This window comes from Rhodamnia argentea, chromosome 11 (assembly GCF_020921035.1).
Source record: "Rhodamnia argentea isolate NSW1041297 chromosome 11, ASM2092103v1, whole genome shotgun sequence".
Classification (NCBI taxonomy): Eukaryota; Viridiplantae; Streptophyta; class Magnoliopsida; order Myrtales; family Myrtaceae; genus Rhodamnia; species Rhodamnia argentea.
Window position 1 is genome coordinate 15272766 of NC_063160.1, and position 16052 is coordinate 15288817.

The 16052-nt window shown below is 38.0% G+C and overlaps 1 protein-coding gene and 1 long non-coding RNA gene across 2 annotated transcripts; one reads left to right on the forward strand and one right to left on the reverse strand.

Annotated features, from left to right (window-relative positions):
- Window positions 1-271: 271 nt before the first annotated feature.
- On the forward strand, window positions 272-15248 carry LOC125312766. Its single transcript, XR_007196813.1, has 3 exons — window positions 272-530; window positions 15175-15180; window positions 15238-15248. It is a non-coding gene; the product is annotated as an uncharacterized LOC125312766 (long non-coding RNA).
- Window positions 8552-11618, reverse strand: LOC115731054. Its single transcript, XM_048272125.1, has 8 exons — window positions 11419-11618; window positions 11173-11273; window positions 10885-11010; window positions 10684-10804; window positions 10495-10579; window positions 9617-9730; window positions 9473-9512; window positions 8552-9014 (listed from the first exon to the last, which is right to left on the reverse strand). Exons 1-8 carry the CDS (start codon window positions 11510-11512, stop codon window positions 8862-8864), a joined length of 834 nt encoding a protein of 277 aa, XP_048128082.1. The 5' UTR covers window positions 11513-11618; the 3' UTR covers window positions 8552-8861.
- Window positions 15249-16052: the final 804 nt, after the last annotated feature.

Sequence of the window (16052 nt, forward strand, 5' to 3'; positions counted from 1 at the left end):
ATGCATCTTACTGTAACATTATTTATTCGTTAAGTAATCGACTTCACTCGCTTATTTATTCATTAACTAGGATGGTGTTCGTGAAAAACGCTTCGTATTACGATGTGATTCGGTTGTCGTGAGCGGCTTAATTTAGCTCCCCGGTCTCATGGCCCTCTAGGGCTAACTGGCGGAGAGCATCTTTCCCTCACATAGGGGGAGCACGGCGGAGTTTTTGGTGGTATGCATGGTGTATATCTGCCCACAGGTGATTTTCTTCCACATCCCGACGGCTGCCGCCCCGGTCCTGCTCACATTAACGTACAGAAGAAGATTCATCGTATTTCTTCGACCGATACACATCGACTCGAAACAAGAGAGAGAGAGAGAGAGAGATGGTGAGTTCACCTGGAACGACTGCACCTTTCTGAAGGAGTGCTCGAGCTTCGGTGGAAGGGAGGAAGAGAACAGCAAAGGAGATCAAAAGAGCACAAGCAAGAAGACAGGCCTTCCTCATTTTTATTTTTTTTCAATAGCTGGAGAGGTATTAGGTCGTTTTGGCTTGGCACATGTTTTTGCTTTCCCCAAAGGTGGCTACTTATAGTGTTTTTCCTCCCGTTGAAGTGACAAATTGTGAATTTGATTTAGTGTATCATCCCGTGTCTTTTTAACAGACAAGCCCTGTGGACCTCCGGGGTGCCACACAGGATGTGTTGTCATGAGACCCAATAATTTTCATGTAATAGGTGTTACTAAGACCAGCTATATAATAGCTATAACCTCAAGTTGGAACATATAACACAGTAATTGCTCTTGTGATGGACTTATGATGCAAATAATAGACATTTGCTATAAGTAACCGTGCCATTAGTGTCGTCCAAAAAAATCATAAACCTACTGTACAACGGTCATTTCCATCATAAACCATTTAATTGTGCGAATTTAATCCTAAATTTTTTTACAATTTGCTAATTTAGTCCTAAAACCTTTTAATTGTACCGATTTAGTCCAAATTTTTTTGATGTTTTCACAATTTAATCCTGAGTCTAGTGACAATTTATCGAAGTAGTTCTTTCAGCCAATTATTCAAATAATGGGTTTATGACTTTCAAAAGATTTAAGACTAAATTGATAAGTTATCAAAAAATTTATGACATAATAGGTTATCGTATAATAAATTTAGAATTTTTTGGACAATTATTCCCGTGTTTAAAGGGTGTGGATACCTCATAAACAGGTTGACCCCAAGTCGTCTCCAGTCAATAGAGGAGGGAAAAAAAAAAAAGGAGACTTCTAAGTCCAAGTCAGTGGAGGCCATCCGTGTCACGATCGGATTGATACACCATCTAAAAATGCCAAATTCAGTTGACTCCAAAGTCGTTGCGATGCAAAACGTTTGTACTGTGTGACGCAAGAGTCCAACAACACTCAAGTGGCCAGAACTGTATGCCACCTCATCGAGATCGGCCCTAGTCTTAAAAGCAAATCCGAGTAGATTTGTTCGGAATATTCTCATTGGAGTTCAATTTTCTTTTTTCTTTCTTTCACTGTTTTTTAACTTTTCCACTCAAATCAATGTAGCCCACGTTAAAAACACGGTGGAAATGCTAAATCTAATGGTGGAAATGCTTTAGGACCATATTGCACGTCAATAACATGCTTCACGACCTCGCTTCCATACCATTTTCCACCATTAGATGCATGAAACTCTTAAGCATTAACAGAGAAAAGGGAAAAAGAAAAATTGTTTGCTAGATCTAGCAGTCGAAATGCAAATTTGGAGTGCAAAGCTTAGCACCAGATGATGTAGCAAGATGGTAATTCAGAGTAGTTCACTTGGATCTAGTCGAACATAAGCTATCTATTCTTTATTGGGGAGGGACAATTTCTTCTTAACCGAGAGCCATACAGACGTTACGCCGGCATCAACACATTTTACTGATTCACTAAACGAAACAAGATTAAAAATCAGCACAACTCGTTTTCATTGTATTAGCTCACATATTAGAGAACGTGGATTGTTTTGTCAACTACAAAATCAATCGGGGTTTTTTCCAACAGCAAGAAGACTTCAAAGTCTACTTGAAGTCTTTCGAAGAACGAGACAAAATGCCAGAGAAAAAAGGTAAGACAAACGAGAAATTGCGGGAAGACTTCAAAGTCTGCTAAATCCGGAGGACGACTTTTCTCAAGGACTTGTGATGTGTGATTAGCAAATTGGAGAAAACGCAGTAGAGGCTAAAAGTTTACCCGAGTACCAATTATAAGGAGCGAGAAGTGGTCATCAGACAAATCGTTTCTCTTTAGCCTTTTCAGTGAGATTAGAACAAACGCTGGCCGATAAATTGAGCTGCTGATAAATTTAAGGGTTTGTAAAAGAGACAAAGAAAAGCCGGGAAAATTATAATAAAAGTTGATAAATTAAAAAAACAAACAAACAAACAAACAAAGATCAATATATTCATATAAGGGTTGGCAAATTTAAGGGAGCGGTAAGAAAGACAAACAAAAATCAGTAAAAGATAAGAAAAGTCGATGATTTTGAAAAAAAAAAAAAAGTGACGATAATTTATCGGCAAATTACTGAGAAATTAGGTGACTGGCAACTTGATCATTGGGTTTTTGACGCATACCGACTATTTGAGGAATTTATTAGCACGGAAGAAGATCCTTTTCCTTTTCTTTGCTTTTACTTTGTAAGTGCCGTCGTCCCATGAATATGGCAAAACACAAATATTTTTGAAAAAACAGGGGACTAAACAATTGTCCGACCACAGCAAAAGAAGAGGTCGACTCAAGATGAGCATAATCTGCAACATGTCCTTGGTTTTACTGATTACATTGTTGCAGCACCAGCACCAGCACCAGCACCTTCTAATAAGTCAGAGGCAAGTGCTTGGGAACCTCACGAGATTGAATTATGTTGATTTAGGTTGGAACAAGTTTACTGGTCGGATTCCGATTCCGCCTGCTAACGGGAAATGGACGAGATTGACTCATCTCTATTTGCAAGAGAACCGCTTTGCTAGATCTATTCCTCCGGAAATAGGGAACTTGACGAGGTTGACCCATCTCTATTCGGAAGGAAACAAACTCAACGGACCTATTCCGTCGGAAATAGGCAAATTTAAAGTGGTTGAGCTTGCTGAATTTACGGGAAAATAGATTCGATGGTGCCATCCCATCGGAAATAGGAGATCTATGTAATCTAGATAAAGTACATTATAAGTGTCAAAACTTGTGCACAACGTTCACTTTAGTGTCAAAACTTTCAAAACGATTACTTAAGTACCAACATTTTTAAAAAACGATCACTTCAGTGCCAACTCCGATTTGAGCTAATGTGGCTCGCTGGAAATCCGACATGACCTATTTTTTATTAATATTTGAGCTGACGTGGCTCCCCAAAATTGTCACTGAGATGATCATTTTTCAAAAAAATTGGCACTTAACTGATTGTTTTTAAAAAAAAATTAGCATTTAAGTGATCATTTTTCAAAAAAAATTGGCACTTAGGCAATCGTTTTGAAAGTTTTTGCACAATAGGGGAGAAGTATCAAAAAAGTCCTAAACCTATTATATTAGTGCCAATTCAGTCCTAAACCTTTTTTTGGTGCCAATTCAGTCCTATACCTTTTGCATTGGTGTCAATTAAGTCCTAAACTTTTATTGATGCTAATTTAGTTCTAAACTTTTCGTATTGTTGCCAATTTAGTCCTAAATTTTTTAGATTTATACCAATTGAGTTAATCCTGTCAATTTTGATCGAAAATCGCCGACGTAGACATCGATTGTCCTACATGGCACGGCTAACGCTAACTTGGATATTTTTTAATATTATTTTAATATTTTAAATAATTTTTTAAGAATTTTTTGGTTTTTTTAAAATTATTTAAAATATTAAAAAATATTAAAAAAATTCACGTTAGCGCCAACCGTGCCACGTAGAATAATTAACGTCCATGCCGGCGATTTACAATCAAAATTGATCGAATTGACTCAATTGGCATAAAATACAAAATTTTTAGGACTAAATTGGCACTAATGTAAAAGGTTTAGGACCGAATTGGCACTAATAAAAGGTTTAAGACTTAATTGGCATCAATACAAAAAGTTTATGACTGAATTGGTATCAAAAAAAGGTTTATGACTGAATTGGCACTAATGCAATAGATTTAAGACTTTTTTGACACTTTTTCCCTAAAGTGAGCACCGTATATAAAATTTGACACTCGTAGTGTACTTAAGCCATATAATCTAGAGATTCTAGATTTGAGCTCGAACGACTTGTGGGGATAATCCTTATTGAACTTGAGAATTTGAGCAGGTTAAGCCATCTCGATCGTCACAACAATTCTCTTTCTGGCTCGATTCCCACGTTTAAAAACACTACTTTCTTAGGTCACCTTGACTTATCATGCAATCATCTCAAGGGCCCAATTCCAGATTAATCTCAGGGCTGCTTTCCCCGACACCTCTTTCATCGGCAACGAAGCCCACAGGAGAAGGTCCAGCGTTCGTCATTACATGACGCTGTTCATTCCGCTGGCTGCAGTATTCATTTGCTGTATAGTTCTTGGATCGTGCTTCCCATTTCGACGTGCCACCAAGAGCGTGCTATCAGAGACTAGAGAAAAAAGTCGAAATTTCTTGTCAATATGGAATTATCACGGGAGGATTGTATATGAAGATGTAATTAATGCAACGGAGGACTTTGACATCAAGTATTGCATCGGGACCAGCGGCTATGGTAGCGTCTACGGAGCTCGATTGCCCGATAGGAAAGTCGTGGCACTGAAGAAACTTCACCGTGTCGAAGCAAAGGACCTGTCCTTCGGCAAGAGCTTTCGGAATGAAGTGAAATACTTGACGGAAATAAGGCATAGGAGCATACTCAAGCTCCATGGTTTCTGGTTACATAAGCAGTGCATGTTCTTGATTTACGAATACATGGAAAATGGGAGTCTTTCCCGTGCTCTAAGAGATGACGTCAAAGGGATGGAATTAGATTGGTTCAAAAGAGTGATCTCGTCCGGGATACCGCGCATGCTTTGTCTTACATGCACCATGACTGCGCTCGGCCAATCGTTCATCGAGACATATCTAGCAACAACATCTTACTCAACGGCAAGCTGCAAGCTTTCGTATCAGATTTTGGCACCGCAAGACTTCTAGATCATGATTCCTCATCTAACTTCACAGCAAATATCCTTGGCACCTATAGATATATTGCACAAGTCAGATACTATAACCGTTACGGTTTAGTTAAACGACATTGTTGAAGTTTCCTCATCCATGCCCACCAATGACTTGTAGTGTACCAGCCAACAATATCCAAGAATTGGTTGTTCCGTGATTAGGGATGGCAAAATGTCCCCGTGAAAAAGTTTCCCCTCACGGGGCAGCGAAGGCCGATGGGGCAGGGGTTAAGGTTGCAGCGATCCCGTCCGAAGCATCGATCGCCATAATTTTTTACGTCTTTTGTATTTTTTTCTTTTTCCAGAGCTCACATATACTTTGGTTGTTAATGAGAAATGCGATGTATATTGCTTTGGAGTGGTAGCAATGGAAATAATAATGGGCGAGCGTCTAGGAACTCTGTCGGAAGAATTATAGTTCTGATAGTTTCTCTGGCTCTTGCTTGCTTGAGTACTAACCCAAAGTCCCGACCAACTATGAAGCAAGTCTCGGAAGCTTTTCTAGCTCGAAAGTCACCATTGGCGAAGCCCTTCCATGAGATCCCATTGGCTCAGCTCCGAGATAATAACAGATCATGGTTGGAAGGTGGATCGACAGAAGCTTCATCCGGACTAAGCGGTGAGTAAGGGTCATGGAGGGTTTGTTCAGTAAAGAGATAGATTTGATGCAATGAAGCTGCAATTTGGTGAAAGTGATTGAGATTATAAAAGTAAATGTGCTTCTGCAAATTATTTAAGTCGTGTTAAACTCTTTCCCGGACTATGCTAGAGGAGTGAGAAGCAGAATCTATAGGACAGCCGTTTATTTTTCTTATTTTCAACAAGATTGAAACGCCTGATCTATGAACTCTAGTCCAATGCAACATCATTTCTGAACTTTTGATTTGTTCAATGTGGCCCGTGAACTTTGGTCTAATATTCAATTTGATCCATAAACTTTTAAAAATGTTCATATAGTCTAGGGACTACATCATGAACCATATTAAACAAATTATAAATTTAGGGACGGCATTGCGCATTGAGTCAAAGTTCAGGAACCACACCGCACAAATTAAAAGTTCAAGAACGATATTGCATATTGAATCAAAGTTCATGAACCATTTGCACCATTGTCCCCGAATTCAATCTTGAGAAAGGTTAGTTTTTTTTTTTTTTCTTCTTCTTCCTTTTGTTTGGCTGAGTTGGAAAAGGTTAGGTTACTACTCAAGTTGTCTGTAATTTTTGTGGCCATAAATACATGTTAATAAAACTCTTCCAGCAAGAAGGCCACGCGCATGATTTTTGTGGTGGATTACTAGGAAGGGAAATGACATTAATGACTCTTAATTTTTGGCTCAATGTGCAATGTCACTTTTAATTTGTTCAATATACTTCCCAAACTATTAACAAATGTTCAATGTAGTCTTTTCGTTTGCTCAAACGACAAATCGAACGTGAAAGACGGGATTTAAAGAGTCTCACTTGTCTAGATGCGAGCTTTAATGATTTGTCTGAAAGAATCCGTGTTGAACTATGAGAGTTTGGTTGAGATGAGGCTAAGCTTAACCTCCTTCACGTGCCCCATACCTCCATCCTTGGCCAATTTAACAAGCTTGACCGTTATTTTGATAAAACGATGCTGCCAATTGGTGAAAGTGGTGGAGGATATAAGCTTTCTATGGCATCTCCGATTTACCTGCATAAAAATTTGTCCAAACTAACTAAAGTTATAGGAGTCATGAGAGGCAATTTATATAGATTACTGTACCCAAATACCCCAAGGAAGAATGGTAAGGAAGTGCTGCACAATTATAGCTATGCTATGATCAGAGCTTATTTTACCTAGTACCAGTCATCTTAAAGGCGAGCAAATGAGACAACAAGCGAGTTGTAATCAATAGAACAGTTCCAATAAGGTTGGAATTCATGGTCAATGCAATTTGTTTAATATTTGCACGATGTGTGTTCGTGTTACATGGATCTTTCTCTTTCTAAGTTAGAGGCTTGTTACTCAAAAAAAGAAAGAAAACTTGCGAAAAGTGTCAGAACAGTACTAAATCTATTGCGGTGGTGCCAATTATGCCTAAATCTTTTAATGATGTCAATTTATACCTAGACGTTTTGATCTAAAGCCAATATAATCCTTTCGGTTAATATTGGTCGGATATTGCTGAGGTGGACATTAAACGGCTTACGTGACACAACCAGCGCTAACAATGAAGTTTTTAAATAGTATTTTCATATTTTTCATATTTTTCTTTCTTTTTTTTTTTCTCTCTTCTTTTCCCCTTTCCTCCGGTGGCCGGCATGGCTATGGCTAGCGAGGGCTGGCCTCGCCTGAGCAAGGGTGGCCCTCACCGGAGTGACGGCGAATCTTGGCGAGGCCGACAGGCAACGCCGGCCTCATCAAATCTAACAAGGCCAACCAATAAGCATGAAATTACATCTGTTCAACTTTAATGTTTTGTCGACCCAAAAAAAAAAAAAAACTTCAATGTTTTTTCTCCGGAGAAAGACCGAGTCTACACATGATGTTCCCAAATATTAATAATAGCTCGTAAGAAAATACCCATAGTCACTTAAAAATGGCACTCACCGCCAAACGTGCCATCAGATTTGACACTTTTGAGTCCTATGTTGCACTGCAAAGGTAATTAACGTCGAGTTTAGACCTTATCGATCTGCTCAAAGGAAAATCAATCACAATTGCATGAGGACATTTAACAAGGTAATACATTGTTGATTTAAGTTTATATGAGTTTATATGAGGTTCTTCCGAGATAGGAAATACTTTTGCCACTCGTTAATCGAAGCAACATCACTTCCATGTCCCCTGTGACCGCTCGAGTTACTGTCTACTTTATCGTCATCTCTTTGCTTTTCCATCAATACAACCATAGAAGAATATTTTTTTTCCTGATATCAATTGACAAAAGTATAATGTCGCAAGTAACATTGCAATGATAGTTTAGGTCACGATTGTTGGCCGAGTTCATGTGATTGTGAACAACGTCAACAAATACACTTCAGCAGTGAAAAAAGACAGTCACAGGTGCGGACAATGCCTCTTGATTGATTATTCTAATGTAAATAAATTCATATCTTGATAATGGCTTTCTATCGATCTCAACGCTATTTCCTATGCACGTAACAATCAGATGAAACATGAAGAGCGTTGGGAACAAACATAATAGATCCCCAAAAATAAATCCGAAAGTGTCTAAATACTGTAGATGACGAATATTTTCAATACTGTTAAGACAGGCTTTAACAAGCAAAACATAATGAAATACACGTGCATACATATGATTCGCGAGTAAAATAAGGCAGTTTTTTGTCTAGGACATGAATGCGTTTCAGGTTTCATGCCTATGCCAATCAACAAGAGGAGATTGCAGAGTATGAAAGACAACGTGCCACTTTAAATGATGTCAAGGCAAATTCCAACCTCCAGATTTGGCCTACCGAGCAGATGGATCAAACTACTGACGACAAAGCTATGAGGACATCAGTGAGAAAACAGGACGTGATGGCCCACCAGAACCAATCAAGAATCGAGAACAGAGACACGGTTTCAAAGTATTAATTACCATCCATCTACAGTTTAGGATGGCTTTCTCAGACATTTATCAGTGTGTCCCCTCCGACGAGTCACCAGAAGTCCTAGCAAGAAAATGGCCCCCCGAGTCTCCTAGCTTTTAGGCACTACCTGAACCACCATCTCTGAGCAGCAGATAATGGAGTGTTAAAGAATGGAGCATAGCGTTGAATAAGCGGATTTACACTCCTTCCAACCTTAGCCCATGCACTTTGATGATAGCCCGCATTTGCAGGGGCATGATACACGAGCTTTAAAAGCTGCAGAGGAAAAAGCAAAACATCCTCATGTCAGAACTCATAAATCTGTAGATAGGCAGACTTTTCATTCTCTGAAGCCCCTTCTCTTTTTGAGGCTTCAAACCAGAAAAGGGAGAGAAAACACCTAATTTTTGGAGTGGCGAAAAGGTCTTTCTCAAGTAGTAGATTCACAAAAATGTGGTCCACTCATCACAACCTCCATCTAAGATTCTTGGACTAGCCAAGAAAAGGTTATTAGTCCTTTCGGTGCCAAAAACAAAACATTCTAGACTACTAATCACATAATACTACGCATGGTTCTGTCAGCAGCGTCTCAGGTCATCCACATTCTCTCATCAGCAGCACATTTTTCCAATACCATAAGCGAATTCATAGATTCAGTACATTCTCCTAAAGTAGTACTAAGTAGACTGGTCCTTATCAGCTGAAGTAGAAGAAAAAGGGATAATGAGACCTACCTGCCAATACATGAATGTCTGTATGATGTTGCGCTGCCACCTGCAGATGCGCAAACACATAAAGTCATGTGATCATAAAAATTGACAATGAGAAAAGCAAGCAGCTCAGTGAGCTTAAAAAAACGAATTCCATAAACAACGTACGATAACAACGAGATAAGTAGCAAAATGCCAACTCCAATCTCAGCTTGGGAGGACAATATGCTAAGTGTAGTTGTGTTCGACTCCACCCATACACAAGGCTCTTCCAAGTATTTTCTATTCAGGAAAATTGAAACAGCAAAGTCAGTTGCAAAGGGGAAAAAGAATACAAACAGAAAGACATGGCCTTCCACTCTGCCTTCCAAACTACAGCGCAGATGAGGAACCGTGCATTTGAGGAACTTTGTGAATGTTGCTCGCTACTAAAGAATCAAGATATTCTATCCACTCTGCCTTCCAAACTACAGCGCAGATGCAGAGAGAGAGAGAGTGCGCATGGCATTCCACTATAGACATAGTAATCTCTAGAACCCAATATGCAATTAAGGTCAATGGCAAGTGGCCCGGTTAATGTTTATGTAATATTGTAAACAAAACTCAGATAACTAGAAGAAGAACACATGAACTTGACCTTGTTGCAGCGGATGTATAGCATCCAAATACTTGTTCACATGTCAGAAAATATTCACTTCAGAAGAAAATGATTCCTTTAACCAAGAGGGCTGAAAATATCACCCCCTCCCCCAAACCACAAAAAAAAACCCTCCATCCAATATCCACTCTATATCAGTGTACATCTTTATTGTCCAGCAGCAAATATATGCTAAGGTAGCGGTGATCTTGACACGACCTTGACATAAGAGGAGAAGTCATCATGGCAGAACGCGAATGTTACGAACTCATCACAAATTTAATAGTGACATTACCAGACAAGAACATAATAAATATAATAGGAAATGAGCAATGAAAATCACTTCAACCCAGATGATCAAAATTACTCGTAAACCAAATAATTCTAGCTAGAGTTAATCGGCACTTACCTGTACAAGGAAGAACGGCTGAAATTACACCTAAAAAACTTGGCCACAAGCTCAAGAGTTCGGCACATGATGGGGATTAAAATGACTGAGGCGTAAAGCAATGTCATAAGAAGAGGAGACTTAACAAAGCAGATCTACGAACAGTCAGGAAAAACGAAAATAGAAAACTAGAGGCCAAGTTCTGCTCACATTTAAGGTAAAGATGTGAAGTGACAAATGTCAGGCTGTAGATGAAGTAGATGAGGTCCTTGGTCACTATTATTGTTTGGAAGTATGCTTGCAGAGCTTGCATATTCCATACCCTAGGTTTCTGCAATTTGAGTGAACCATTAATGGGAACATAATATAGCAACAGTCTGAATCAGCAGATTAAAGGATGGCTGATCATACCCCATATAGTGAGTACAGAGAATACATAGAGGAACATGCGGTGCCCATAAATGAAAGGCGACAGGCCCTATTTGAAAGATTTCGAGGCACGAGCGGGAATATGGCCAGTACAGCCACAACAAATACCTGCCACAAAATGACCCAAGATGGCAATCAGCATGTGCGTGATCAAATACAACAGCTGGTTGACAAAGTTTATCCCATGAAAGCTTTTACAAGGGCATCCTTCAATGGAAAGCACAACATATATAAGCACATAATGCAAAATGGCGAGAAATCTCATTGTACCCAAGCATTGACAGAAAATTGTATAGTTTGCCGATCCCAGCGCAAAGAAGTTGGATTTGAAGCAGAAGTTGCCGATGCACTAGAGCTCCTGGTAGAAGACCCTAAACCAAAGAATAGGGCTCAAAATCATCAGAAAGAATTTGAAACTGGTATCTGGTAGTGTATCAAAGTCGATTCATATTATAGAATTTCATTGACACATCCAACACCATTCCTATCACAGTGGCCAATGTCAATATAATTTACCTGTGTTACGGGATCGAGGCTTCTCATTGGTCGTTGATGAAGCTGAGGATGGAGTAGATTGCCTTGCTGACTGAGAAGAACTACCAGAAGACATTGGCTCAACAATGAGATCGGGATCCTGTATACAAGGAGCTAAATTGTCATCACGCAGAACATAACTGAGATAGCCAAAAGAGCAGAGATATCACTGCAGCTCTATATATATATATATATATATATATATATATATATATATATATATATATATTTGTTCTCTAAGCACAATGTCCCATCATCATTACAATGCTTTCTCTCCAAATTATCCACAAAGCCAACGAGGTAAAGCCCAATCATCTAAACATGTCCTCCTTATCACCCTCATTTAAAAAACAAAAAAGAAGAAGAGGTATTCACGCAGGAGCCCACTAAAATGGAAGGCAGAAAAGTCTCCCAAAATATAAACGATTGCAGATGAACTTAATAACAAAAGGATTGATCCGTCTTCTGCAAACGCCATGTTCAATTGACTCCAAAGTCATTGCAACCTGCTTATAATGTCTTGGACCCGAGTTCAGCTGTGAATTGAGCAGAATTATACCGCTTCGAGAACGGCCATAGTCTTCTCTGACCCGAAAAGGGAAAATCTTCCCTCTTTATTGATAAGATAATTAAATATTAAATCGTGTTTTTATCTAATAAATTTAACTTTTACAACAATTGGTAGAATTCAAATTTTTTTCAGGCCCCTATTTACCTTCTCAATCACAAAAAGGCCAAGAGTAACATAACAATTAAATATTAAACCGAGCCTTCATCTATCGGCTTAAGCTTTTTGAACAGTTAAAGTGGTTCCACAAAATCTCGTATTTATTGTTGAATATTTCAGCAGTTTTGAAGTACTTCTAAAAGCTTTGATAATAGTTATGATCGCCTATAAAGTTTTCATTTTGTAATGATTTTACAACGGCCGTATAACGGCTTTCTAATGGTCATATAATAGCTTTACAATGGTCATGGCTTTTTAACGGTCATATAATGACTTTATAACATGCGATTTATTTCTTCATAAATGAGTCATTATTGTACAACATCTTTATAACGGTTTCCCGACTGCTCTATTGTGTTTTGAATATAAATTGAACTTCAAGAAACAATCTTAAGATACATGGAATTACTAAGAGAATTTCATTTTCCTTCTTTTACTTTTCCTTGCTGGGTTATACACATGACGTTATTCATGTTCCTTCTAATAGTTAGTGCGGCGTATAGAAGAAGGTATATTGTATCTTAAGAGGATAACTGCTGGAAGCCTTACACATTGAATTTTATAGTCCTAGGGACGAAATTATCCTTAAGGACAGTGCTTGATGCATCGGACAATTGTTTCTTACTTTTCTCATCTTTTCCAACATTTTTTCTACGATTATTATTTTTCATATTATCTAACATTTTCCCAACATTATCACATTGATTTAACCATCATGCACCGTATTTTAATCTTGCATAGATAAACGCAATACAATTATGGAAGAAACGTACCAATTTAAACTTCTACCCAAAATCATTTGCCTAGTAGTGTAGTAAAATACCACCGGAATTTTCCCACAAAATTTATCATGTAATATGTCTAGTTTCTGTAATTACTCGATTAAAATTTAGCGCGCCATGTCGTAAAGCTACTCCGACTGAACTTTCTCGAGATACCATTGTTGCATAAACCCAAGGAGGGTATCTGGACAAAGCTACTAATGGAGCAAGAGATTTTACCAAGGTGGAGAAAGCGAGATAGTCAATATAGTAATGCAATACCTTCGGCTTCTTATAAGGAAAAAAGGTGTAAGGACATCACAAGTGTTAAAATTTATGTATGACACTTTGGTACCAAAAAAATTTTGTGAATCACTTAAGTGTCATTTTTTTAAATGATTGTTTGAGTTCAAACTCTGGTGAGCTTTGCCGGAAATCTTGCGTTCCATTTGTTTATTAATAACCTAATCCTACATGGCCTACTGGAGGATCCCAATCAGCAATAAAAAAACTAAAAGTTAAAAAGTAATGAAAAATAAGACAAAAGGTTGAAAAACTAAAAAAAAAATTGGTTACAAGGCAAGGGTCCTCACTGCTGCAAGCCCAAACCTTTTTTTTTTTGTAAAATTTTTTTTCTATTCTTTAGCTTATTTTTAAGTTTAATTTAATTTTTTTATTTACCTTATTTTAAAAAAAAAATCAGTCCACGTGAACTGAATTTTTTTAAAAATTGCCACATAATACTAAAAAAAATGCCATGTAATCAGTTTGACAGAAATATCTCGCCGTTGGCACTAAAGCTATCTTTTTTTCTTCGATTTGGCACTTAAGTGAGCCATACACAAATTTTAATACTTATAGTGTCATTCTGTCCAAGGAAAAGACATAGAATGTGCAAACTATGCCAAAGTTTAAGATATACTTTTCAAATGTCAGAAAAGTATGAAGACATTATATGTAGATTTATATATTAAAATGTGTATTCAAAAAAATTCAAAGAGCGTGAGTGCTAGATTTATATTACTTAAGAATTATGAAGTAACAATTAACCCGAGCAAGCTTTGAGGCACATAGAGTTGATTTTCCTTTTTTCAATGCACGCAGTATATGAAGAGGGGCAGCAGTCTCCGGCAGCTGAATTACGTGTTTGAAGAGTGTGTCTAGGATTTTGAGTGTTGAGGCATAGAAAAGTGGCAGGTGCAATTTGGGGGAGAAAGTGGCAATTTAATAATTTAAAGGATAAAAGTCACAAAAAAAAACCCCAACTATACATACTATGATACATCTGTGTTAAATTTTTTGCTATGACACAAAAAATTCTAAACTTTTACATAAGTGACATATTTACCCTCCGTCAAAATTCTGTGAGAAATTTCAAATAAGGGCCTATAGTTGACTCATTTTTCTCAAAAGACGGTCCAAAGTTGACTTTGTTTTAAAAAAAGGCCTGAAGTGACCACTTCGTCTCAAATATGGGCTTTGAATGGTCATTTAGTCTTTCGACAAGAAAAAAAATGGTCATTTAGTCTGGCATGAACTTGCCGACCGGCTAAATCTCTCTGGTCGATGAGCAGGTACTTTTTCCAGAACACAACCGGGCATTTTCATCTAGAGAATTTTCTTTCTTTCTTTTTGGTAGAAGGACACATCAAGGGACAATATTTGTATACAACGCTCATTTTGGTGCGAAAATTTTTCGTCAACTCACTTAAATGCCAAACTAGAGAAAAAACAATTACTCAAGTGCCAACGGCAAAAGATTCCGGCCAAACAGTCCACTTGGTATTTTTTTAATTAATTTTTTAGTATTATGTGGATTTATTTATAAAAGAGAATCAGTCCACTTGGACTGAATTTTTACAAATTAACCTAATTTCTTTTAAAATGTTAAATTAATTTTAAAATAAGCTAAAAAAAAGATTTGCTTTGCACAGCGGCGAGGGCACCCTCGCCGCGCTGGCCCACCATCACCGGCAATGGTCAGCAAGGGTGGGCGATGTGCCGGCAACCCCTGCTGTTAGAAGCATTTTTTTAGCTTATTTTTAATTTTATTGTTATGTGGAATTTTTTTTATTAAATATTAGCTTTTTTCTATTACTAATTGGGATTCTCCCGCGAGTCACGTAGATACCATGTTAGATTTCTAAAGAAGCTCATCAGAGTTAGCACTCAAATAATCATTTTTTTTGAAAAAATTGACACTTAATTTATCCAAAAAAGAAAATTTGGATGATTTTTGGCAAAGACGAGGTAGTTGTTGATGATTTATCTAGACTCGGCAATTCACTTTTGATTTTTGGCAAGATGTGATAGCGATCGGAAGATATTACTAATTTCTCATCGGTGACTTGTCAAAGCTTAAATAGTTTGTGATCCGACTTTCTTAATCAGGTGCAGTTCGTATAACTGTTGACACGAAAAATTCCATGACAAATAAATGAATTTTTCTCATTACCATTTCATTTAATCAAGTATCATTTAATTGCTTGATCATGGATATCCATTGGGAAAACATATTGACATGGTGATATACTTATATATACATATATGTACAATCTCGAAAATATTTTGATATTTGCCAAGATACACCATCCAATGGAAAGATGACAACGTAGATATTGTTGAAGTAGGATTTTATTCTTCAATATGTCTCTATAAATAAGGGTGCTCTTTCAAAGGAGAAGTCACATGCATAAGATATCCAATTATATCTGTAAAACCGACTTGCCTTAAGCTAACAGATAATGCATTGTAACAAGCATTGATAATTCGCGGCTCCGGCTCATCCATTTATTCAATAACTAGCCGGCAGCCTCGCACACTGTATCGACCAAACAAATTACGTATGTAGCGCATGACAACAACAGTCCAGGACATGGCCTCTCGGCCTGACGGCGCTGTATTGCTGCTAGTTTATGGACGGCAAGTACGCGTACGGACACACGGCGGCTCCCCGTACGGAATCGGGTCGCGTGGTACATAGGGTGTGCCGGACGTTCCTCCTACACCCGGACCAGGCCAACCTGGTGTGCCCGGCTGCCGGTAAGGAATCGGTTCAGGAGGCCCTGCGCAAAATGGATTGGTTTAGGCGGTTATTTGTCTCCCGCAATACAACGGAAGATGCAAAA